Genomic DNA, 25,979 nt, shown 5'->3' on the forward strand with positions numbered 1-25,979 from the left:
ATTAAATGATCTGCGTAAAGTAGTATTAAAATTAGAAGGTTTATAAATTACTGTCTATACCCCTTTTAAATGTTATGAAACTACACATGAGGTTTTTCTTAAAATGTTAAATATAATTATGTATAGATATATATATATAACACAGCATTTAAACATTATATGCTCAAAAAATGAAGATACACTTAAATATAGCTTATGATTAAAACAATTGCTTTTTTGCGTGGGAAGTATGTGCCTTCATAATTTATTATTATTATTATTACGCGCGTCGGGAAATGAATAGTGTACTCGGGTGTAACAAGCTGTCAGGTTAGCTTGCACAACGGGGTACCTACAATGAACGTCACGTCAGCCGGCAGGACTGACCTTGGCGCGAAGCGCCTTTAACTAGGGGTGTGGGGGGGAGGGAGTATCTTGTCCAGCGGACACGTCTCTGTTGATAAGCCACGCGCGCGGCCCGAGTCGCGTGGGTGGGGAGCCAGCTGCCTCTCGGCTCGCGCCCAGATGTAAACACAGAGACTGAAGTGCAGCAAAACTTATGATAATTTTAAAATTCAAGGTTCAATTTAGCTACTACGTGTATCAGCGGACAGTTCACAAATTACTTACTACCACAAGATTCTAAGTGACAAAAAAATATTAAAAAAATTTTTTTATTCAATTTTTTTTTAAATTTTAATTTTAGGTATGACCTTTCAAATTAGGTATGCCTATAGACGTAACCATGCTCTGCTACCATTTTGTAATACCCCAAGTGTCTTAAAGAATAATTAAATAATAAGGTTAAAAGATTTGGAAGCTTTGATTACTGAGGCCCTCAATTAATAACTATAAAAGTCAACAACAGAGGCGACACTAGGAGTAAACAAAGAAAATTTAGGGACTCCCTACAAATACTTGGGAGTAAAAGGATCGTTATTATATATTAAATAAATAAAAACAACTGTTACGTCTATAGACTTCCTTATTTTATTAATCATTGTTCTTTTTTTTTTTTATAGATTAAATTTTCCTTAGTAAAGTCTGTTTTTCATTGATAAGTGATCTTATTTACATAACTCACAATTACACTTATTATATGATATTCCTTAACGTTATTTACGATAGGGCCGGCCCTCAATGTATAACAAAAATTAAAATATTTAAAAACAAGAATGAAATTAACATTAGTAACTTTAAAGATTGTACATATAGTCCTTCCAAAACATAATATAAATTTCTTCTCCTCGAACTGCCTTTTACTGTCCGCTGTCTTAACTGGGTTACACTAATCTTGGGTTCGTGAATAAAAAGATAGAATTATGCGGGTATCACCCGGGGCTGTAGGTAGACGGTGATCAAGGTAGTAGGCCTAATGATGTTGGATTCTGCGCAGGAACCGACTCCAGAGGTTCTGGCAGAGGATTTTGGTTGCCCCAAACTTGGAACCCTGTCTGAAACAAAAGTCCAAATTCCAAAGAATTAGACCTGTTTCCAGACAGTATACTTAAATGGCGCAAAAGGCCAATAGAGGGAAATTAAAGGGGGGGGGGGATGACGTCAAGACTTACCAAAACAGGGTGTTGGTCCTGGCGCTCAGGAGAGGGCGTCTCGTCTCCGCAAACTCGAACCACGATTCGCGGTAGCCACGGAAGTCATCATGATTAATTAAAAAAAAATAATTTATATAAAAATACTAAGTTTCTCTACATTCAACTAAACTACTGACTGGTTAATAATTTTAGCTAGGGACTCCATCCCTTTAGTCTGAGAAGGCTACATAATAAACGATGTCGATGATTCGCAGAAGATCGCAGATACAAACGGTACCAGTCAGTCAGGAGGCGCGCACCGAAGTAAGTTCAGAGCGGGATCTCACCAGGATATCATAAGCGCGGGGTCTCTAGAGAATGGGAGGGGGGGTAGGCTCTGAGCCGAAAATTACCGAGTCCACCCGAAGGTGTCCGGCATAAAAAAAAATAGATCTTACTGGAGTGACTGCGCGACTGAGGCGCTATCTTTTGGTGGCGAGAGGAAGTACTAATAAATCGACTTGTGACCGACGAGAGTGTCAAGCTAGGGGGTTAATGGAGTAACCAGTGGTGCCACCTAGCGGCCTGAGACATAAGGAGGGGAGAGAGGTTGTCGTTACCTCCGCGCGAGCGCGGTAGTGTCGGCGCTGCCGACGCCTCACCAGTGGCATTAGTTACCACAGCCGTCGCTAGGTGTCGTTAAGGTGCAGAATCGTAACTGCGGCTGCCAAGCCTGAGATGGCCTTGAATTCGGTTAACGCACTCGAGCGGTCGTCGCTCCTAGCCACTTCTGAGAAGAGAGGGTGGGTGAGCAGGCGGGGGTGGCTTCAAAAAACGCATGGTCTGTGGGACACAAGGCCCACGGGATCCTCCTGTCGTGTCTTGCTGCTAGTGAACCTTATACCGATTCGTGACAGAGTTAGCAGGGCTCAGCACTGCTTCACAAGCTGCTATAGGCAAAAGAAGACCCGCGAAGAAATAACGTTACCGGCTCCGACGTGCCTGGAGGCGGGAGAAATATTAGCCAGAATGCTAGCCTAGCATGAGGCTGGGAAAGAAAAACAGCTCGCCTCTGAGAACAGAGGCTGAGGGCCTGGCCGTAAAGAAAAAAAGATGAGAGAAAATAAAATAATATTTCCAAAAATATTTAAGATTACAAAATTTTTAAATAAAACGTGCCTAAATACTTAATACACGGCACAATAGATATGAATATAAAGTATATTTTTTTGTGCATCTGATGTAATATAGAATAAAAATAAAATACTTTTCTTTCTAAGCAAAAAATTGTTACTAGAATTATATAATAGCGTATATCCAAGAAATTGTATTAAATCATAAATTAGAATTAGGTGTGTAGTTCCTTTAACACATATAGTCAAGGTAAATTTATGGCTGTATCTGTAAGACCAAAATATTAATTATGTTGTCTCTTTTAAAATAAATTAAAAGTTATTGTAGTTGTGTCATCTTGAAGGGATTTAAAGCGAAGTTAAAGGAAACTACATTCCACAACGTGTTAGAATTGTAAGACAATGATCGTATCTGTGGTACGAGAATACTGGTATATAATATATATGTATGTTTGTGATATTTACTGTGTTTTCACTGCTTGCTCATGCAGGTTATGCCACTGATTCTTCTCTTGTTTGTGAGAAGAGTGGTCCAATTTAGTAGCCTAAGTTTGCTGCTCAAGCGGTGGTCTTGTGATGAAAGAATTGGCTTGAGTGTATAATTTTGTGTGTATTACTATGTCACAGTTGAGTTGAAGCTGATAGGCCTGCTGTATTGACTAGGTGATTGGAAGATACAAGTGGGTTGAGAAGTATCTGTGTGTGCGGCAGGAGTTCTTCGAGGAGCGCAGGCCGATGGCGGAGATGGAGCGCAGCCTGGAGCGCATGTCGGAGCAGGCCGCGCAGTACGCCCGGTTCCAGCCATCAGACCCGTCGCTGCAGGCCGCGCTGTCCCGCGCCCGCGCGCAGCAGCAGGGGCTGTCTGGCAAGGTGGCAGCCCTGCAGCAGCAGCTCCAGCAGATACCGCAGCGCTGGAAGGAGTACCAGGACCGGTGAGCCATTTACACTACCTTTTACATCCACACATGTCAACTAATAGGCTTCTACGTATACTTTTTCAAAAAAATTATAATCAAATTTTGAATAGAATATCACAATGTTCACAAATATCAAATATTTTTTGAAGCATATTTTAACATGCATTAAAAATTTTTTTTTTCAAACTTCACAGGAGTGGAAAAAAAAATGGATCCAAAATTAAGTAAAATAAAAAAGAGAGTAATATTCAGGAACCATAAAAGATAGGTGTAAAATAAAAAGGGGGGAGGGGACCCCCTGTATATGCATTTTTTAAACTATTAAAATTTGAATTTTTTTATGTTTTGTTTATCTGGTTTTTATAATTTATGTCATAATCATTGGATATTTGTGAAATATAAAAAACAATGTGTGAATAATTTTGCAGAAAACAAATCTAAATTTATCAATAAATCTTAGCCTCATACCTGTTTTTAGGAATGGTGAAGGCCTATCGTTAAAAAATAATTAAAAAAAAAAGTTTAGTTGAAACCTGTGATCAATATCAAATTATTCATGAATATTGACAATTTTTTGAATTATTGCTACCCCTTAACTAAGCATTGCAACTCACCCCACATATGCACCTAAAAATGAGGAAAATGTTATTTTCAAGCTGAATCTATTTGTATTGTTGTTTTCAGTACTTGAAGTCTTTTATTTTATTTATCTCCTCCTTAGTATGGCAATACTAACCTCCATACTTCTAAACTACATGTTAGTGTTATCTAACATGTAGCATTAGTATTTATTTATTTTTTTGAAAATAACCTAACGAAGAAACTTATTGAATAGATCTACTTTATATTCTGAACTAGTTTTACTGTGTATTTCTATTTCTCTGCTGGTTTGAAATAATGTTGGTTTTGTATTCAGGGATGAATTTTGTTTTGTATTTAGTTTTTTCTAAATATTTGTGGTGAAATGTTGTTAGGTTCAGCGAGATGGTGAAGTGGATGGACAGCGTCGACGAGAGCCTCAAGAGAATTGTGACGGAAGTGAACTCCCTGGAAGAGTTCGAGAAGGAGCGGACTGTGTTCCAGGTTTGCAGCAGACAGTAACTTTGTTACAATCCCTTGCCGTGCATTAAGCTTGCAGTCGTGAGCTGTCAGTGCTGAGATGTGGATTCCATTCGGCAATGAAAGTGCATTTGTCACATTCAGCAGTTTTATAGTAATCTTTTCTTAGGATGCCATTGTTAAACAACTGAAGTTAGAGCTGTGCCAATAAACAGTTTTTGTTAATATGTTATGTGATGATATATGGATATAATTTTTAACAAGTCAGATACATCCGGAGAGCAGATCTAATCTCATTACAATTCATGGCAACACTTGCAAAATATTGGATCCTGTAGATAGTAGATAATAAGTTCAGACTCTTGAGGTTATAATCCACACACAAAAAATTTAGGTTGAATTGTCAACAGAATAAAAACAAATCATCGAGCATGTTATTTAGTAGTTTATTCCTCTTTAAAAAAAAATGTTTGGCCAGAAAGTTATACATTGATACAGAGTTATAAAAATTTCTTCACAGAAGCTTAAGGTACAAGTTTTGTCTCTCAAATCTGAATTTACCGTTAGTTTACTTCTACAACCATGAATACAAATTCTGAAGATATAAAATTAATCAATGAGAAAATTACATAGTTATTTTATAACTGAATATGAAGTAGGGGCAATTGATTAATGGACCGATTTATCGTCATATTTGATTAAATTCCGGTGCCTGATGCCAAAATAATTTCTAGATACAGAGCCGAAAAAAAATATTAATTGCAGCCTAGCCTGGACCAACGGGCGCAAATTTGTCCTTCACCAAATCAACATATTCTTTTTTGTTTAGTAGGCACCAATCTCTTCATGTAAAAAAAAAGGATGTTCACATTTTGAATAATCAGTAAAAAATCAGTTTAAAGTCAGGGAAGTTGGCAGTTGGTCAGGGAAAGCCAGAGAATGTAGGACTTTAAATCCTGGATAAGACACGGAACTTTCCCACTGATGATAATTTGAGGGGAAAATGTCATATACTCAAATTGTGAAAGCATATGCAAGGTCGTTTTTCAACTGGGCCAGCGGTGTTGTGGTGGAAACTGGATTGTCGTTATTTATTTCAAAAAATTGTGAACCTAATAATTTATTTAAAAAAAAAAATAGTGGTTAGGAAAGTTGTAATTTTGATCATGAAAAGTCAGGGAAGTCAGGGAAATTTTACTACTCATATTTGTGTGGATTACCGAAAAAAAAGAAAAGGAAAGAAAAATACACCAAACACAATTAACATGTCTGTAATTTTTTTTATTGAGTATAACACAAATAGTCATTTTCAGAATATAAAGAATGGCAATTTTTCAACTTTGTTAAAGAGTTGTCTACTTTAAAAGAATTTTTATTGTAAATGTCAAGTAAATGTCAAGGCAACTTTTTAAATAGCTTGCTTGCTGAGTTAGAAAGTCTTTTTTTTTATTTATTTTTTTCAAAGTGGCAAATATAAATAATATTTCTTTCTTTTATTTTACTTATGGAAAGGTTATTTGCTAAAAAGTAATTTTAGGTTTTTAGATAAAAACAAGTCTAAAGTAGATGTATTAACATGCTACAGATTTAAAAAATAAGTTTTAGTAGATTTGGAAGGCCAAATATTTATCTAGTGGCTCCCAGTTTTTACCTACAAAACACTTTTGACAGTGGTGGAATTTCCCCAATTCTTTGTGCCAATCATGTGCATTGTAGGCACCTTTTTTTTAATTTTAAATAATTGAGTTTTTTTAATTTTTTTTACTTAAATTCTTTGCTGCCTGCCATTTTATTCAGCCCAGTGTACGGCCGGGCCAATTCTTCTTCAGAGTGTTTTTTTTCTCTCCCCCCCCCACACCATCTGGTTCACAGCTTCGCCAATGCTACGTTGCGACTTGGAGTGCTGCTTGAAGCACCCCGGTCCCATAACCCCCGCTTGCTGTCATGTACTAAGTCTCGTTACACGAAGCCATTTCGTGACCAGACTTGCGGGGTCAAGCAGACATTCCCTGGTGACTTCCCCGAAGTCTCGCAAGCAGCAAGCATGGACAACCAGCCTGGTCAAATTCTCGGTGCGGCAGACATGTCGCGGTGTTTCGTCGCCTCGGTTCTCCTCACGAACCTTGCAGAATTTCCCCCGCTCTCGCCTGTCCCCTCATCCAGAACACAGGTCGGGTCAGTCACCGGTCATAACCTCCCAACCTCCTCTCTGGTCCATGGAGGTCATAACCCACAGCCGCTCTCACACTCTCGTCCGCACACCCTGCCGGTGACGAGAGGAATTAAGATGCGCCGGACTGCTAAAAGACGTATCCATGATCCATCTAGCGGAAGCGAGAGACACTAACCCCTCCCTACCATCCTGGCTGTCCACCTGAGGGCAGCACTGTCGCACCCATAAGAACTATGTTCAAGCTGAATCGACCCTCGACCTGACCGCTTGCCGGGCGAGGCCAAGGATACCAACTTCAATTGTCTATGACGACAAGCGCCAATGAATACCGAAGGTTCCCCCCCCCCCCCACCATCTTTCAAGGGAGACGGCCTTTTAATTTAGCGCCCCAACCGCGCCCCGAGGTCACTTTTCTTAGGGCAGCCAACCGTGAACATCTCCAGTCAGCAACTTTCCTGACTTACGCGAGAATTAGAAGACCGCTGATCAATCAATTGGAATGTAGTCTACTACAGTTTAGGCCTCAAGTGCCGATTTACTATTTTTAGCTTTTAGTCTGCCCTAAGTAGTTGCAAGTTAAATTTTTATTTTTTTTCTTCTTCCAACTTTCTTCGTATCCATCATGGTTTCCAAAGCCAACCGTGTGCTACCGCGTCGGTCTACGAGGCGGCAGCCAGGCAGCTGAGTTCTCCCCGCAGTGCGGGTTCGAGAGCACCCCTGGAACCCAGTTCGTCCTAGAACATCCCACATCAAGATTTTGGCCCAGCAGTTTCACAACACTCGGTGAAACGCCTTCATCATTTTGCTATCTCTCTCTTCTCGTCGTCTGTGGCTCACTATGCTTGACCGCCAACACACACACACACACACACATATATAGTATATATATATAAAGTCTACCTACCACCAGTGCCAGTTTATAGATGTTTCAATTTTTTTTTATCTTATTGTTTTATTTCATATTTCAGAACAGTAAATTTATAATTTCAAGTGCTAGCCAATGCAACGAAACAATTTTGTGTATTTATATGTTAACCTTCATAAGTAACCCTGTTGAGGCCTGGGCCGATTGTCAATTGTTTTTCACCTTTTTTTAATAATGTTGTCTTAAATTTGTAATATGCAAACCATATAAAAATTATGAAAGCGCAGTCAAAATAAAATAGAAAATCAATTTTTAATCAGAATATATTTAATAGCTCGCCTACCAAACCTCGACTTCTCATTTATAAGCCTTACGATCCTCTCCGCCATCTGTAAGCCCACAGGGGCGGTAATAAATTCTTGTTCACCCTCCTTAGTGCCCCTCTGAAGTATTATTGAAATATCTTTTTATTATAAGTTTATCTTCCCAGTACGTTTCCAAATATTTATATCTTAGATACTTAGAAGTTTCTCTAAGAAATTACTTAATAGTAATTAGCGCACTAAGGAGAGGTGTAACAACTTAATGCCATAGGTCATGCTAGAGTGTAAAAATGCAAAATAAATCTCTGAATGTAGTGTGACCCTATGTAGACACCCACCCAAGCGGGCAATCAGGCAGTCACACACACACATACAATTAGGCGCAAGTGCAGCATGCTAGAAGGAATGTTAGTGAAGGTGGTAAGGCAGGATACTTGCATAGTAGACAAATAACTGCGTTTTCAGCCGCTCAAAATTAGTCTCTTTTTTTTTTTACTTAAGGTGTTGATCATTGGGAACATATTTATATATATTTTTTCTTTATCTGTTTTTGTTTACATTCCTATTTTACCTAATAAGTGTTATATTAAATTCTATACAACTGCTATTTCTTTTCAGTATTTTTGCTATTACTGGTTATTTTGTCTGGTAAGAACTTTGTTGCTTTCAGGTATGTATGGTTTTTTTTTGTATAGTTAATTTGTGTATGGTGTTCTACATTTATCAATTTCAAAAGGTTATGTGGACATAGTAGTGGATGTACCGGAGAGTTAACCTAATTTTAAACAGTATTTTTTTTATGTTTATTATTGCAGAATCTAAGCATGCATGTAAAAAAAAATTGCCAAAATTTTTATGGACATTTATAAACGTTATTATATTATTAAATTAATTTTTCTAATAAAAAATTATAACTATGTAGTCAGTATAGTGCTGGTTTTTCAAATGAAAAATTTATTTACACAGTATGATAAATTTAAAAAAAAATATATATAACAAAAAAATAGGGTAAAAATAATTGTATTTGATGACTAAGCATGGTAATGATAAATCAATAAAAAAAAATTAATTGCTCTTAACATGGATAACCATCAAAGAAAAACTGTGAATGATAATGTCTCAGCTGGATTAATGAGGAAAAATAAGGGCTTGCCACTGTTGGTATCACCTCTTCTTTTAAAAAAGTGGGAGCCTTTGCATGTTCAAATGTGTGTCATTATTTGTCAAAAAAAAAAGAGTGTTTACTTTAAACACATTTCAATTTTCCACTTTTATCTGGCATTGGTCTTCTTCCTAGATGTTTAATAGTTTTATGGTACCTTAAGCTTTGAATTATTTTAACGAATTCGCTCTTCTCCTTCTGCCTCATGCTATCCCTGCTATGTGGAAGTAGCAGCTTACTATGTTGATGGTAATGTTCCTATTCGTTATCAAGTACTGATTATTTGTAGCATGATTTTAAAAGTGTGTTATTTTCACTTACTGTTGAAAGCAATTAGACTTAAATTTGTTATACACTTTCAGCAAAACTTAACATGCATTGCACACTCTAGGGACCCACATGTAGTCTTAGGGATGTTTTAGCCAATTTTATGGTTTATGTTGCTGAAACAAGGTGCTTTGTAAATAATAATAATTTTTTTATTTAAGAAACAGTGCACTAAACGCTTCACTAGGTTGCAGCTTGTATGACTCCACCTATTTACATGCTTGACACACTTCATGAGACATTTTGTGTAACTGTGTACATTTTACACCCTTCCAACTGTACATAAACATAAACTAATAAAATCAATAATTTCATATGAAGTGCTTACAAAAAACCTTGCATGTTAACTCTGTAAAAGTTAATGTTTACTCTTCTTATTAGGAAATGTAATCCAAATTTCATGACCCATGTTATAAAATTTAAAAAAAAAAATATTAATTTCATAGGTTACTTTGTCCAGATATATCCCTGTATGAGGAATGGAAGGACAAGTTGAATGAAGGAGATGCCAAGTACAAAAGAGCTAGAATCATAATAAACAAATTTAATGCAATTTCAAGAGTATGCAAAGTCAAAGTATTTTAGATAATAAAATAGCTGTGCGAAATTTCCTGTATATATGTGTAAAATAAATAAAATCGTTGATAAAGTTGTGTAATAAATAGATTATTTTTTGGTGGGTATATTGCAACTCTCAAATTATTAATTTGTACGTAACCTACCATTTTTATTATTGAAAACTGGTGAAAAATTTAATTAAAATGATTGTATAATAAATTTGACATTCATGTTAAACTTTTTTTTAATTGCTGCCATTTTTTTGTTGAAAATATACATGGTTTAAAAACATACTGGCAACTTAATATGACTGAGTTAACTCAGCCACACTACAGAGTAAGTTTAATTAGCTCAACAGGTTTGATTTATGCATGCACCTATATTTTATACTCAGAATCGTACTCTTCACCCAGCATTATACTTTAGCTTTGCATGCAGGGTATTGTAATATTTTAATGAGTCAAAGAAATGCTTGATAATTTAAATAGCTTAACATTTTATTCCCTCTTTCTTGTAATAAACTGTCTATATTGAATTTTGATTGAACTTTGATGATGACTCCGTATTTTCATATTCATTGCTCACTTGGAACTGAAAAAAATATAGAATACAATAACATGTATTGTATTGTTAGTTAAAATATGTAAATGTTCAGAGTTTTGTTTAGGAGCTGATAAATACATATAACTTACATGATGTATGAATATCATGTGCAAATTGTAGCTTTGCTCAAATATTATTAGGTAAATTTTTACCTTCAAATTGTTTTTAGGTAGCCTTCTGTTTTCATAAATCCTTCTTTCCTAGTTTTATAGATTTAATCTTATAATCTAAATTAATTCTGACTCCATCAATACTTTCAGAAAATTTATTCAGATTTTTATACTTCAAGAGACTTGTAAAATATTCAAATAAATGTACCACATGTTCCCAACTACATAACTTTCTCTGTACCTATTTCACTGTGTGCTAGTTTTAAAACATTTGTTTAAGAAGGTAACAATGTTTCTTTTTTTTAATACAAATTAAAAATAATGATTGGCTGAATTTAAAAATTATTAAGAATTTTTTTTTCTTTTTTGATGAGTTTTATTTGGTTTATACAGTTGTCATTAAAAATAATAATTAGTTGGCTAGTGGGCCTTAAAAAATTTTCAGAATTAAAATCTAGAAATGGAATGATACTGTTATAGTGTTACCAAGTCAAGTACATACTTTAGATAATAGGCAATTGCATTGTGTAAAACTTGTCATCCTTCCACTCAGTAGAGCAGGTCAAGTGACTGGAATGTCACGCCTGCACATCTCCTTACTCTTTTTGTCTTTCTCTTTCTGTATTGTAATCTTTATTACTATCCACTGTGTTTCGCTTTGCTGCTCTTTTCTTCAGTCATGCTCTTCCAACCTTCTTCATTAAGAAGGATTAAAAATACACTCTACATTCTTAACTTTTCTTTAATTCATATTCTCCTGCAAATGCTCCTGCATTATGTGTTTGACCAACCTTTACTCTCATAGCATGGATAATCCCAGCATATTTCTTATCTACCAACTACTTTCTTAATTATCTGCTGCAAGTGTGACTGTTGCCACAATTCTTGCATATTACGTATTTCCACATATGATGAATATCTTTTCACATGATATCTGTCATACATTTCTAAAATGAATCTTTTTGTCTACTTATCTTTTTTATGTTTGCCTGTATTCTTTAATACACTCCTAGACTGTTAAAGGGCAACTTGTTTTACTCCATGTACCTTAAAATCTCAACAAACCACCGTGTCTTCATCTTTTGTTCATTACTGTATTATCATTCAGGTATTTACTATGGGTGTGTATATATAAAATCAAGTTATTATATTGCAATCTGAATAAAAATATGTTTATGTTTACAAAAGAAATAAAGTCATTGCAGTCAGAAGCACAAATATTTAATTTTTTTGTTTAAATTAATGTTTCACTCACTAAAGTCTTTGCATAACTTCATAAAGTTCATAGCAATGATGTTACAAAACATCATTAATGGTTTAGAATTACTTTTTGCAACTGATTGCTTGCTTCTTGGTTTTAGAGCACTCTTATTTAATATTAATTATATCACAAGTATGGGTGCTATAGGGATATATTTTATAATTTCCAACTTTTTTTATTGCCATATGTATTAGTCCTTGGGGATTGTGGTCCCCAGTATTGATTAATCTTTTTTTTTACTTAATGTTTCATTCATATTATTTTTTCATTATTTTGTATATAAATATAAATATTTAAAAACATTTTTTGAAACTTAGAGAATTGCATTGAAATTATCATGTGGTAAGACTTCTGCTGCTTTGCATTGTTATTTCGGTTGTATACGGTAGCACTTCACCATATAATCTTCTCCCTAATAATAAAACATTTACAGTTTTCTCTCCCAACATTTAAATCTCAACATCTTAATTTTCCCTTACATTGCTACCAACCATCCTAACAAAAATCCTACTGTCATCATCAATGTCATGGTGGTGCTTCCTCTTTCCTTCCCGTCCTCGTTACTATCACTCTACACCTTTGTTACTAACTCCTCCATTTAATTGCAATTCACATATCTTTATTGGCTTACCTTCATTTGTGCTATGAGTCCAGCATTATTATTGACATCTTTTCATTTTCCAAACTTTTAACGTGCTCACACAATCTATGTTACTTCTCCCAAAATCTCTCTTTGTGTCTGCACTCCTAACCTTTCCCTTACAAATTCATTTCATTTAGTATTTTGTCTGATCATCTCCTTTGTGTTCCTTACAAACTTCATTCCTACTGCTTCTATTGTCTTTTGTTTATCTTATCCACTGTGGTGTTCCAGCTTTGTACTTTTTGTACTGTTATAACACTGTGCCCTCTGCAATTTCTGCTTGCTCTTGTTTGATTCTTTCTTACACAATATGTTATTCAGTCACTTGTAACTCATAACATTAATTTCCATCTTGCCTTCTCCCTACTATGTACTTCTTCTTTAATAATTTAGTCCCTCTTCAGAGTGCTTCACTCATCCTTGGAATGCTTTGTCTGTTCCGGATCTGTACTAATTTATTTTCAAGCGAAAGCTCTTACGCCAAACTAACTGCACAATGGGATTATCTCTGTGTATAGCCTGGTATATACCAATGAAAGCGGGCTCTGCCTTCATTAATATTTCCTGTTCTCAAGATGTAATTCAGGGGTGCTCATCAACTTGATCCTTATATTCTGGTTTTAACTGTCTGCTGCGTGTTTGGGTCGTGAGGTCTCCCGTCCACAGGAGCGCACAGTCGTGGTGTGAGTGCAGAGCTTGTCGGTAGGTGGGGGACGTGCGTGGCGATGTGCGCAGGGCATCTGCCGCGAGGTGGAGGTGAAGCGCGAGAACATGAAGTGGCTGGTGCAGACGCTAGACGCGCTGGCAGCTCACGTATCTGAGGAGGAGTCGGCCACAGAGCAGACTCGTCTGGAGCAGCTCATCAGCCGCTACAAGAACCTCATACCCACCATCGAGCTGACCATAACCAAGACCGACGTCCACTACAAGTGCTACACCTACCGCAAGGAAGTGCGCGAGGTATGCTTGCAGTATTCATTCAGCCAATAATATACTGAATGTCAAGTTATTCATAAGTTTTCCCAATGCCTTGTAGTTGTGTAGGAAAATCTAATTCCAAAAATTTTTTTTGACACTTATTTTTTTTATTTTGAACCACATGCTATAATGCTAAACATTTTCATTCATGTACTAAGCCCATGTGCATGTGACTAGGCATAGAGCAATCATCTGACACAAAAGTTGCTTGTATTCATGTCAAAGAGTTGTAGCACAATTGTGGGGGCATGTGGAGATTTTTTCCTTTTCATATGAAAGTTATTTATAGGTGAGCCTGAAAGCTATTTATCCTGTAAATTAGCAAGAGAGGTTTCATAGTGTTGGTTCTGAGTTTTGAGAGCAGCCTTGGTTGGGTTAGAAGCCATAAACTTGCAAATAGAGAATAATGCTGTTACTGTTGTTTAATTGATGTCACCAGCTTTGTGACAACCCTCTGAGGGAATTATAAATTGTGGCTAAGTTTGGTGATTGTTGTGGCTAATATGACGGAACCCACACCACTATCACGTCGAACCTAGTTCACGGAATGTTGTAAATGATCATATGTGCTGAAATGTGAGCAAAGGTAATATTATTATAATACTGTGTACTCTTGCCACTAATGCAAATGATGCTTTTGCACAGACAGATTCAAACTGCCTTGGATAAAATATAGTGGTAAGAGTTCTGATGATATGGTATTAAATAAGTGCTCTTAGTGGTATCCAGAACGATTTCAGCCCATACATTTACTCACACCATTACCACTTTACCTGACAGTCGAGTCGCTTTGAAACCTGTTTTAGCTGGCTAATTTTTGACTAGAATCTTTTTGACTTAAAATTTGGTGGTATTATTTGAACCCATGAACTACTGGGTTGTGTTTATGACATATGGATCAACCATCTGGGATTTGTAGTTTTTGTTAAGAAGAATTGTGATTCTCTCTGTGGCAGAAATTATTTATGAACAAATCAGTGTTTCTTGTACTGTGTATAAATACGTAGTGCATGACACTGCAAAATATCTTGTTGTTTGTCGGGTTCATTCAATGTGCTTTTTTTATTCAGACAACATAAATCTTACATGCACTGCGCTGCTAAATGAAATGTTACGTTATATTTTGCTTCCATAACTTTAAATCACTGTAGAAATGCAGTGTTACAAATATGAAATAGTATGTTTTTTTGTGTGACAGAATTGTAAGCGTTCAATACATTACGTAAACAGTATTCAGATGGTAAACTTATTTGTGAGTATGAATAGTGGATGGTTCCTTTATAAATATACGTAATTTAAGAATTAGAACTTTTAAGTTAGTCACACCAAAAGTGTAAATAAAACTTTCGAAATCAGTATGTACCTAGTCTATAAGGATTTAAATACTAAACAGGTATAGTATTTACAGTTTCATCAAAAATGACACATGAAATTTAAAATTTTTCTTAAGAATGTGTTGGTATGTAAAATGTCATGTACCCTCTTTTATCGCATAATCGTCGCATTCGCATAATCGTCGCACCCATATTTTAGGCTGTCAAAATTGGGATATAAAAACTTCTCGTGTAAACGTCGCATGATGTTTTTGGTCCCGCTATTAGATGCCGAGCGCTTCATCTAGGTATCTTTTCCGTATAAAACGATGTATTTTAAAGTATAAATCTAATATTTATTCGGACATTACCACTTATTTATTTAATTAACGGAAATACAAATTTTTCTGACGTGTAAATTTTCTTATAAAGACTGTTTTAAACGTTATTTCCTTTATTGAATCGTTTGCGTCGCCGCGATATACTGTTTATAAACATGTAGCCAGCATTAGTTGGCATCATTCGTGTTTGGTTATGTTGCTGTCCGTATAGAGTGTGCGCACTTTGTCAAATATCGATATCTCGCCGAATGCATGCAACGCGCGCTCTCTGTCAGGTGCAAAGTTAACTACATTTGATGGCCCGCACTCTTTCCTGGCAAGCCTGTACTACAACAGTTACGCGTTAGTTCACGTCACAGATTCAAGTGGCTTGCGTTCGCGTCACTTTTTTTTAAAATCTAAATTTGAAGAAAGGTTTTTGTTGCAATAATGATCAAATTAAATTGTTTGGTGTGCTCTTTTAAACTTCACTTTTTAAATAAACGTACTTTCCATGAATGGGTTTTGTTTTCATGAATAACTTTACCTAACAAAAAATTTTTGACGTGACAACGTCTAATAAATCGATGAATGCCGGCTGCACGCACGAACAAGTGTCCCGTAACGCACATTGTCCCACTACGATGTGTCCCGTTACGCTCATTGTACGCTTGCGCCGCATCTCTCTTCCACTCGATTGGAACAACCATCGATTTGACTTTTCAATCATGTTTTCGTCGTTTGAATTATTATTATTATTTAATTTAACGATCGTCCACCGATTTTCAGCACAATCGGTACAGTTATTTAAAAGTAATGTTGAATTTTCAAATACGTTTTTGTACGAACAATGGTGTTTTACAGTTACACATAATAATTCAAATTACATCTGGGATCTTTTGCACAATGTTTTAATAATATTGTAACACATTATAAATAAGTTTGGTGTATTTGGGATGCGTATTTGTTATAAAATTGTATTATAAAAACAAAATAATATTATTCTCCTCCTACATTGCTGTCATCTACGGTGACGGACGCGAACCGAACGAATCGCGCTATCTATTCGCTTCAGCGGCAACTAGGCACATGTTAATACATTTTTTTCCTTTGTTTATCGCAAGGGGCGTTATTATTAATGAATTATAAATAAAATTTCGTGCCCGGGGCCACATTTGCATATCATTTTGAGCACTGGAAGACATAAAAACGTAAAATATTCTCTACGAATTTTAATCTTGGCCCCAGCGCACCACGAGCGTCTGGGTTGGAGATTAAAGCCGAAATTCTTTCTTAAACTTATTAACTGCAAGGGCATTTTTATTAAATTGTACGTTTAATTTCACGACGAACAAACTTCGTCATTAGTTGTGTAATTGCGAAAAAGCGTAAAACATTCTCGTCGATCTTGAAGTTAAATAGCAAACATGTATAAAACTTATAGTTAAAATAATCTCTTCGTTAAAGTAATAAACATATTTGAATTAATGAGTGCAAATAAAAGTAAATTTATCAATTAAATTGTATATTTCATTTCACTCCTTCTTTGTATCCATTCAAAATAGTGATAATTAAATAAAAATGATTCCATTTTATTCATAAAAGTATGCAATAATTTCATCAATGTTTTGTTATGACGTCACGTTAAACTATCGTCCGTAAACCGACTTTACAGACAACCAATTTTATCCTGCATAATCGTCACACCCCTACTTTTCAAACTTGATTTTAGAATAAAATGTGCGACGATTATGAGAAAACACTGTATATTTTAATCTTTCTAATTGAATGTCACTTAAATTTATTTTAGCATATTGCTGAGATCTTCCAACACTTTCTTGAACCTTGAATGATTTAAGGAAATTAAAGAAACTGAAGTCAGTACGGATGGAAAGGATGCAAAGCCAATGTTTTATCATTGAACAACATTTCTCCTGTTATAATAAATTTTTACTAAAGTTTAGGTTGAAAAGAGTCAAGTCAGACCATGATTTTCTTTATATTTATTGGCGGTGCTGACCTTTAAAAAAATAATAGATTAATGAAATTGATTAAGCATAAAGTTTGATTCCTTTGAGTTTTTCCAATACTTTATAAGCAGGAAAATTTTATTTGAAAAGTCAATAGTGTGATGGGTAGGAACAACGTGTTTTTTGTGAAATATCCTGACTGCAATAAGGTATGCCCACGCTAATGATTGTTTCCTTATAACTGGCAGTCATCTGCAAAAGAAGCGCTATTTGGCCGAGCCATTCAGGACGTGTTTGCTTCCGCACTGGATGGCTGTGATTGGAGTGTACATTGGTTCCTTTCGGGACAATATATTTCTTATGGGGCTATGGTTCTGTGGCTCCAACTTCTGTATCCTTCGGACATGTTCGAGCAAGTCCGACTCAAGAAAAGTCTATATTCGGAAGCTCATCGGCTGCTTGTGATGACACCCTCTTCTCCCATGCCAGACCTACAGGGATCACCACGTGACTTGTAAACCATGTGCTACTCAAAGAACAATTGACTGCGCCACACCTCCTCGCCACATCCCCCTCCCTTTTGTAGTTCTGGAGCGGGAGAGGATGGATCTCATCACAAGCCGCTGATGAGCCTCCAAAAATAGACATCTTTTGCGACGGATTTGCTCGAACATGTCCGGAGGATCCCATATTTGTAGTTAAATCTGATGGAGCCACAGAGCCAAAAGGAACCAATATACACTACTAATTGGTGTGCAGGCATTAGACATCTGCCTGAAATAAACCCCGCCAACTACGCAACACAAACGATGCTACAAAGGTTTAACACACAGCTGATCTGGAAGTACATGGTAGTAGCGAGTGGTGACATACACGCAGCTTGGGCACTGAGCCATGTTGGTGGCCTTGCCCCCAGGTGTGCGGGCTGCTGCAGAAGGTGAAGGAGACGTCGGTGACGGGCGCCCACCCGGAGACCTTGGACTCGGTGAACGTGATGATCCGGCAGCAGGAGACGGCGGTGGGCCAGCTGGACCTGCAGCGTCCCAACATCATGAGCATGCTGCAGCGAGGCAAGGAGCTGGAGCGAGACGCCCACGCCCCTGCCTTCGTGGGCGCCGAGGTGCAGAGCCTGGAGACCGGCTGGAACCAGGCCTACACCCACACCGTCGACAAGCTCAACAAGCTCAGAGGTCAGTCCGCGGGTTTCATTTAGGAGGGGGGGTACAATTACTCTTCCCCTCACTCACCCTCCCTCCAGCACCTGGTTGCCCCTTTCTTGTCCCAGTACCCACCACTGCCTCGCGCAGAAACTTCCCACATAGGCCAGTCAGCAAGAGGCAAAGTTGAAAACTTGATATAAGGGTAATTCGAGGACGCTGAATCGATTGGTGCAATTTTTTTTGCAATCGGACGTGAAGTGTTTGGAGAAAAGGGTTAAAATTTGGTTTGAATCAGTTTTTCTCAGAGTTTAGGAGTTTAATCAAAAAACGTTTCAAAAATTTCTTTCAAAGTATTAAAAAAATACATTAAAAAGGTTCTCAGGTCCATCTTCGTATTTGCACGCTTGAGCCAGAATTATTGGAAAGAAAGTAGTAAAGCGTAATTGTACGTAAAAGTAGAGCTAGTGTGCGTGCGAGCGTACGTGTGAACTAAACACAAACAAAGGATCTTCAGCTATTATCGGGCCTCTCCGTCATGACTAGGGAGTGCGAGTGAGAGAAGAAACCGTTTGTTCTCTCTTTCTATTGTCTCACGCGTTAGCGAGTATTTTTCGTCTTTGGCCGTTCATTGTCGAGCGTTTATATATACCGTATACACTCGTGTATAGCGCGCCCTTTTTTCCCCTCAAGTAAAGGAAAAAAATAAGGATGCGCGCTATACACGGAAAAAAAAAAGTGAGTAGATGAGGCGGGGAGGAGTGGAAGTCGTTAACTGCCGGTTGACGGGTGACGTTTCTGGCCAGCCCCCACACATACGCACAAGCAACAAGGCCTCTCTTTCACACACACACACACACACACACACACACACACACACACACGTGCGCGCGCAAGCTCGCAGGTCTCTTGTTTATTTTTAGACCTCCACCTCTACAGCTAGTAAAATAAAAGAGAGAGAGAGAGAGAGAGAGAGAGAATGTTGACACCAGTCCCCCTCCCACTTCCTTCGCTTCGTCGCAGCTGCTACCGGTGAGTCATCTAATCCTCCGTGTCACATTCCTGCCTGCCTCCCTTCCTCCCTTCCTCCCGCCCACGTACCAGTTGTGACGATACAGCGCTTCATTATCTTCCGTCTACACAGCAGAGTTTAAGTATTTTCCTGACGCATCACCACACATCAATTTAAATTATCATTTGTTTCATACGTAATTACTTAACAGGTACCACAAAATGTTAGTACAATTTATTTACGGGAAAAATTTTTTTTTCTTTGGAATTTGTTGCAAAAATCGTGGTGCGCGCTATACACGAGGGCGCGCTATACACGAGTAAATACGGTAATATCGGCGTATAAGCGCACCGTTTTTAAATCGAATCGTGATTCATATGGCACGCCGTTTTCTTATTTATTGTCAAAATAGTGAACCTAAATTAAATAAAAACAATATTTCATTTTAAAAGAATCTAATAATTTCCGAAACCATTTTTCTTCAGTCAAGAGTTAAAATAATGAATTAATTTTGTGTCTGGACATAAAATTAATTGATTTAAATTTTTTGTCTCACAAAATTTATTTGTGTATCAAATGAATATAAATACTTTTTAAGATGAATTTTAAATTTTATCCCTATTAAATGGTGTATTTCATAAAATTTTAAAATACAGATTTTTTGCCCAGTAAAAATTTATTTGTATATCAAATTGAATACATACTTGAAAAAGAAGTATTTTATGTTCATACATAAAATTAATTCAAAATATACAGGAAAGCATACTAAAAACGTGGAATTGATTTTTATTCTAGATATTTTTTTTGTTTTTATTTATTTATTTATTTGTAACATGCCAACTAACAGGACAAAGCCTTTAATGGTTGGCACACAATTAGACAAAAATACACTCACAATAATTAACATAAATGAAAAAACACAAAACAATACAATATAATACATATAAAAACCAAACACACATAACGAAGACAATAAAACAAAATTAAAACGTTACAATTTAGACAATACAGAACTAAAACACACATGATCATTAAGAACTAAGGAAAATAATTGAAGTCTATCAAATTTATTAAAATTGGTTATTAGCCTAAAGATAAGATCATTATTTCTATTAACTGTACATAAAGTGGAAGTTAAACGACTGTTAAAAGGAGGTACTCTTAAACCGGTGTTGTCAAGTATATATTTACAGTTCAATTTATTAGTATAACAGTTTTTAATGAAAATAGAGTCAAGTAATTCTCTTCGACTTGAGAGAGATATCAGATTGGGTAGAGGAAGATGTTTTCGATTAATAATATTTATTAATTTATTCTGTATAATTTCGATTTTCATATTATCGCACATATTGATGTTCCAAATTACTGAGCAGTATTCTAGTTTTGACCTAATTAATGCTAAATAAAGTGAGAGGATAGAATCAGTTTTTGTAGCATAACATCTGACATATTTATTTAAAGCTAATGTTCTTCGGGAACTAGAAATTAAATGTTGAACATGTTGGTGAAAGAACAATTTAGAATCTAGAATAGGGATGGGGCGAATCCTGATTTCCTCGAATCCGAATCCTAACTCGAATCCTCGACTGGAATTGCCGAATCTCGAACCCAAACCCGAATCTTTTAATAGATGATGTCCACATATCGAATGTAAGTGAGATGTATTCTGCTTGCACTAAAAGTCCCTTGACTTTATCACATGTAGTTTGGTACATTTCTGGTATAAGTGTATATAAAGACAACAATTTTTTCTTGAGAAATTTCAGTTTTAGTACAGATTAGCAGTTAGGATTTTTTCTATAAATAAGCTAGAGGTCTGCGAGCCTAAGAATTTTACTTCGAGCCGAGCTCGAGCTTTTGTGGTACAGTTACACTTTTGGGAAATTATTTTTATCTTAAACTTAGTATAATGATTGTATAAAGTATTAAAATGAAGTGGGCTTATTAATTTTGGGTAACTATTTACAGTGTGTGTTTACATTTTGCACTGCTAGAAAAAAATAACATTTTTTTTTTCCATTGAATCTTACCTGTTTCCATTGGTTCATTAGTAACTGATATCATCCAACTAACATAACCAAGTATATGTTTGTGTAAATGTAACATATCTTTGGAAAAATTTCATCCTTGTCAATTTTTCTGGAGTCCTTACTGAGCTTCAACAAACTTAGCACCAAAAATCATGTTGTTTGAAAAGTACATTCACATTGTTTCAACATTTCCACTTTTCAGCACAATAATTCTGAGAGAGATTGTCACAGAGTATTAAATTATGTTCTTTAATCTATCATGCAGAACAATAATTTGTTCTGCACGTTCAGGAGTTAAATTAGCTCTACGATTGGAGATAGTGTTTCCAGCAAAAGAGAAGCGTCTCTCGCTGGCAACCTGCTTGGCTGGAATGCTTTAGTAAAATTGCTTAACCTCAAAATTAGTGTCATAAATATCTGTAACTGGTCATTATAGTTTAATCAATTGAAAGTAATAAAAATAAAAGCATTTTACTTCATTAAATTTACACTTGAAAAAAAAACATACACACAATAAACCTACATGGAAATTAAAGTCTTTTTCAATATCCTGAAGTCTGAAATATGTTTACTCATGTCATTAAATGTAGAGCTGTGCTGTATTGAAGAAGCCGATTTTGCCAATATTTAGTTGAATCGGCATTTTTGCCGACTTCCGATACAGTATCGGCGGATATTACTGAAAAACGAAAGAGACTGCCATAACCTATAAATCCACAAGTACCATTTTCACTTTTCGTAGTAGTACTGCATTCTTTCAGATCGCATTATTTCTTAGCAACATGTGCCAACCGTACATAACAAAGTTTAACATCCTTTTTTTTTCAACAATGTTCTTTAATTTAATATGTCAAAAATAAATAATACATTACTATCACGGTAAATATACATCTCAGTTGTTACGGTAACTATAGTGCAAATATGGTAGCTATCATGCTTCTGTAGTAATTATGGTATTCTACAAAGAATCTTTAGTTCTTATTATGGTAATTATCTTAAAATATCTATTGGGTTTGTACTGTAGTTATGGTACATCATCCATATTTCTTCGAATGTTGTTCATTTGTCTTTTCTTCATATTTACGTGTGCCATTATTTGAGACGGGAAGTTTCAGAAAAAAATTTAACGGACATTATATCACACATTTAATGGCGTAAATGATGAGACCTCGGGCAATTTAAACGCTTTATACGGAAAAACCTACAATGCGGGACCTCGTAAGCGAGTTTTACTGTATTTTTTTTTTCCCGTAAATAGTAAAAAACCGAATCCTTTGACGAATCCTATATCAGACCCGCCGAACCTTCGAATCCCTAGGATTCGGCGGATTCGGCGGATATTGGATTCGGTCGCCCCATCCCTAATCTAGAATGATACCTAAATCTTTGAGAGAAGAGGATTTCTGAATTAAGGTGTTGCCTAATTTATAATCATATTTGATAGGAAGGTATTTTATAGTAAAGGATATTATTTTTGTTTTGCTTTTGTTGAAGGTCACAAGATTTGCTTTACACCAGTTATTAATTTCATTAATGTCAGTTTGTAATAATAAACAGTCATTAAAAGAGAAAATTTTTCTACTTATTTTTAGATCATATGCGAATAGAATGCCAGAAGAATGATTCAGAATTTGAGTAATATCATCAATAAATATGTTAAAAAGTAAAGGAGACAAGGTACCACCTTGAGGAACTCCAGAACTAGCTATAAAATTAGAAGAATTGGAGTTGTTGATAGATACAAAAAAAGTTCTATTTTTAAGGTAGCTAGAAAACCAATTAACATAATTATTGTCACTAAGACCAAAATTATGTAACTTGCCTAATAGTAATGAATGATTTACAGTATCAAAAACTTTAGCAAGATCAAAATAGCAGGCATCTACCTGACCCCTGCTAATGACTTCATTAAAAATAGGATTGAGGAAAGTAATTAGATTGGTGGCTGTGGTCATTCCTGATCTAAAGCCATGTTGATTACTAGATAAACGATTTTTTAGTTGGAAATTAGTGATTTTAAAAACTATTTTTTCAAAAATTTTAGAGAGATCATTTAATAGTGATTTTGGCCTATAGTTAACCATATTTAATTTGCTTCCATTTTTATGAATTGGAATGACTTGCAATTTTCCATTTATTTGGAAAAACTTGGGTTCTTAAACTAGTATTAAATAAATGTTTTAATAGGGGTATTAATAAATTTGAACAGCCTTTCAGAATAAAACTAGGCATCCCATCGGGTCCTGTAGACATTGAGGGTTTTAGAGCCCTTATGCCCCAAAGCACAAGGCTGTCAGAAACAGAGGGAACAGATATTGTATCAAGGAATGAATTTAAGGTGGGAACTTGGTAATTGACATTAGAGGACACATAAACACTTGAAAAGTATTCAGCAAATACATTAGTCAACACCGCTGGATCACTAGATACGACATCATTAACTTTTAACAAATGCTGTTCATGATAACCGTTTTTTATTAATTTGACATAGCGCCAAAACTTCTTAGGGTTTTTCTTGATATTATTGTTAGTGGATCTGGTCCAATTTATTTTATCATGCTTGATAAGATATTTGGTTGGTTTTCGAAAGAATGAAAATTTAGTATAATAGTACATATTTTTGTTTCTTCTGTAAAGTTTGTGAAAATGTCTTTTGGATTTTAAAGCTTGAATTAAGTATTTTGAAAACCAAGCAGGGTATATAGATGGTTTGCTAATGAAAACGGGGATGAATTCATTAATATTGTGACATATACAAGATAGTTAACATCAGTAGATTCATAGAAATTTGACCAATCATAATTTTTAACAGCATTGTAAAGACCAAGATAGTCACCATTTATATAGGACCTAGAGACTCTAGTAGAACTGACCACATAAGGAATGTTGTCAGATATTATTTTTATAATTAAGGCAGGATGATATGGGTCTTCAGTGACGAGTGTTTCATCCGCATGAGATACTGAACATTGCGAGATGTTTGTAAAACAAAGATCTAAGAGGTTTTTGGATGATAGGATTGTATTATACTGAGATAGACCAAGACTAGATATACAGTTATAAGATATTGTGCTTTAGTCTTGATGTGCGTGTACACGATGTTGGTAGTTAGATTATTGGTCCAATCAACACCGGGACGTTAAAATCACCAAGTAGCACTAACTCATCTTGATAAGCAGCCAGTTTATCTTCTAAAGTCTCTAAATAAGATGAATAAATATTTGGAGATGTTTGGGGTGGTAAATATATATTGCCAATTATAAAGAATTTATTCTGAGCCATTTTAACTTTTAACCAAACAGATTCAATTCCGGGGTAGTCCAGGTAAAAAATAGGCTGAATAGAAGTGAATTTAAACTTATTGACTGCTATCAAAACACCGCCACCACGATCTTTAGAAGTCAGCAAGGCGTCTCTATCATTTATGTAGATTGAGTATCGATCTGTGAAGTAGTGGGAATTAATGCTAAGATCGTTGAACCAGGTTTCAGTTAGACAAATAAAATCATAATTAGAGATAATAATGTTTTCATAGAATTCTTTTGATTTAGTTCTTAGACCACGGACGTTTTGATAAAAAAATTTCCAATTCCTTTGAAATAGGATACACGAAAACAAATTACGGTGCTCCTCCTGGCACCGGAGACAGGTTCGTTGCAGTGTCACCAGCTGATAAGGGCTTCATGGGGATGACTGTCTTATCAGTGCTGACGGAATTATTCGAAGTAGAGTCACTGGTAGCAATTTGTTCCGGGTGGAGTTTACCGTAGAAGGGACTGATTAAGCACCCACTCGGCCAGAATAATAAGTTATTTATTCTATTAAAATCTTCTTCAAGTACTACTATGTGAAACGAAGCGTAAGAATCGAATTTGGTTCTAAGTTTAACTACCTTAACATATGAAAGATTGAGTTCATTAGTTGTATAGTCAACTATCTCGTTTGCATGAACAGAAGGATCAAAACGAGTAACGAACAGTGCTTTTGTTCTTCTCGGAACAGGCTTGGAGACCGTTTTATGGGTGGAAATATTCCTTTTTCCCACTTGCATCGGTGTTTTCTTTCTCTCCGGCTCACGCTTGGATTCAGTATTCGCATTCATTTTGGATTTTCGTCCATTTTGCACAACGGTGAAGCCGTCAGAGTCAGCATGTTGGTTGGTGTGGTTGTTTTTGGTGATATCACGTTTTTCTCGCTGCGTCGGAAGTAGGTCACTGGATGGACGCCCGTTACCCGAGATGCTCTGTGCTGCTACACGTTCAGTTTTTTTGTCGCTCGAAGACTTCATTAAAGCCTGACTATAAGATATCTCACTTTTATTTATTACAAACAAACTTTCTTTTATTGAGATGAGTTCTTGTTTAAACACAGCCGTTTCAGAGCGGGATTCGATAAGCAGACACTTAAGTTGAGCGTTTTCGTTTTGAAGAACATCAACTTTATTGCAAAGCAGTTCAACCTTTTTAATTAAATCATCGAGTTTATGAGCATCTGGCTTCATTATTTCCAGCTTGGTTATCTCCAACGTGGGTAGTTCCTGAGTTGCACTAGAAC

General features: G+C 35.9%; 1 protein-coding gene across 4 annotated transcripts in view; it reads left to right on the forward strand.

Moving 5' to 3' along the window:
- The window catches only part of LOC134531206 (muscle-specific protein 300 kDa), a 602,384-nt gene that overhangs the window by 202,778 nt on the left and 373,627 nt on the right, over positions 1–25,979 (forward strand). For all 4 annotated transcript variants that reach the window (XM_063366862.1, XM_063366865.1, XM_063366863.1 and 1 more), the window contains exons 22-25: positions 3,356–3,576; positions 4,536–4,644; positions 13,381–13,605; positions 18,143–18,416. In XM_063366862.1, coding sequence (XP_063222932.1) covers positions 3,356–3,576; positions 4,536–4,644; positions 13,381–13,605; positions 18,143–18,416 — 829 coding nt within the window. The remainder of the gene's footprint in view (positions 1–3,355; positions 3,577–4,535; positions 4,645–13,380; positions 13,606–18,142; positions 18,417–25,979) is intronic.

Source organism: Bacillus rossius, chromosome 3 (genome assembly GCF_032445375.1).
Source record: "Bacillus rossius redtenbacheri isolate Brsri chromosome 3, Brsri_v3, whole genome shotgun sequence".
NCBI lineage: Eukaryota > Metazoa > Arthropoda > Insecta > Phasmatodea > Bacillidae > Bacillus > Bacillus rossius.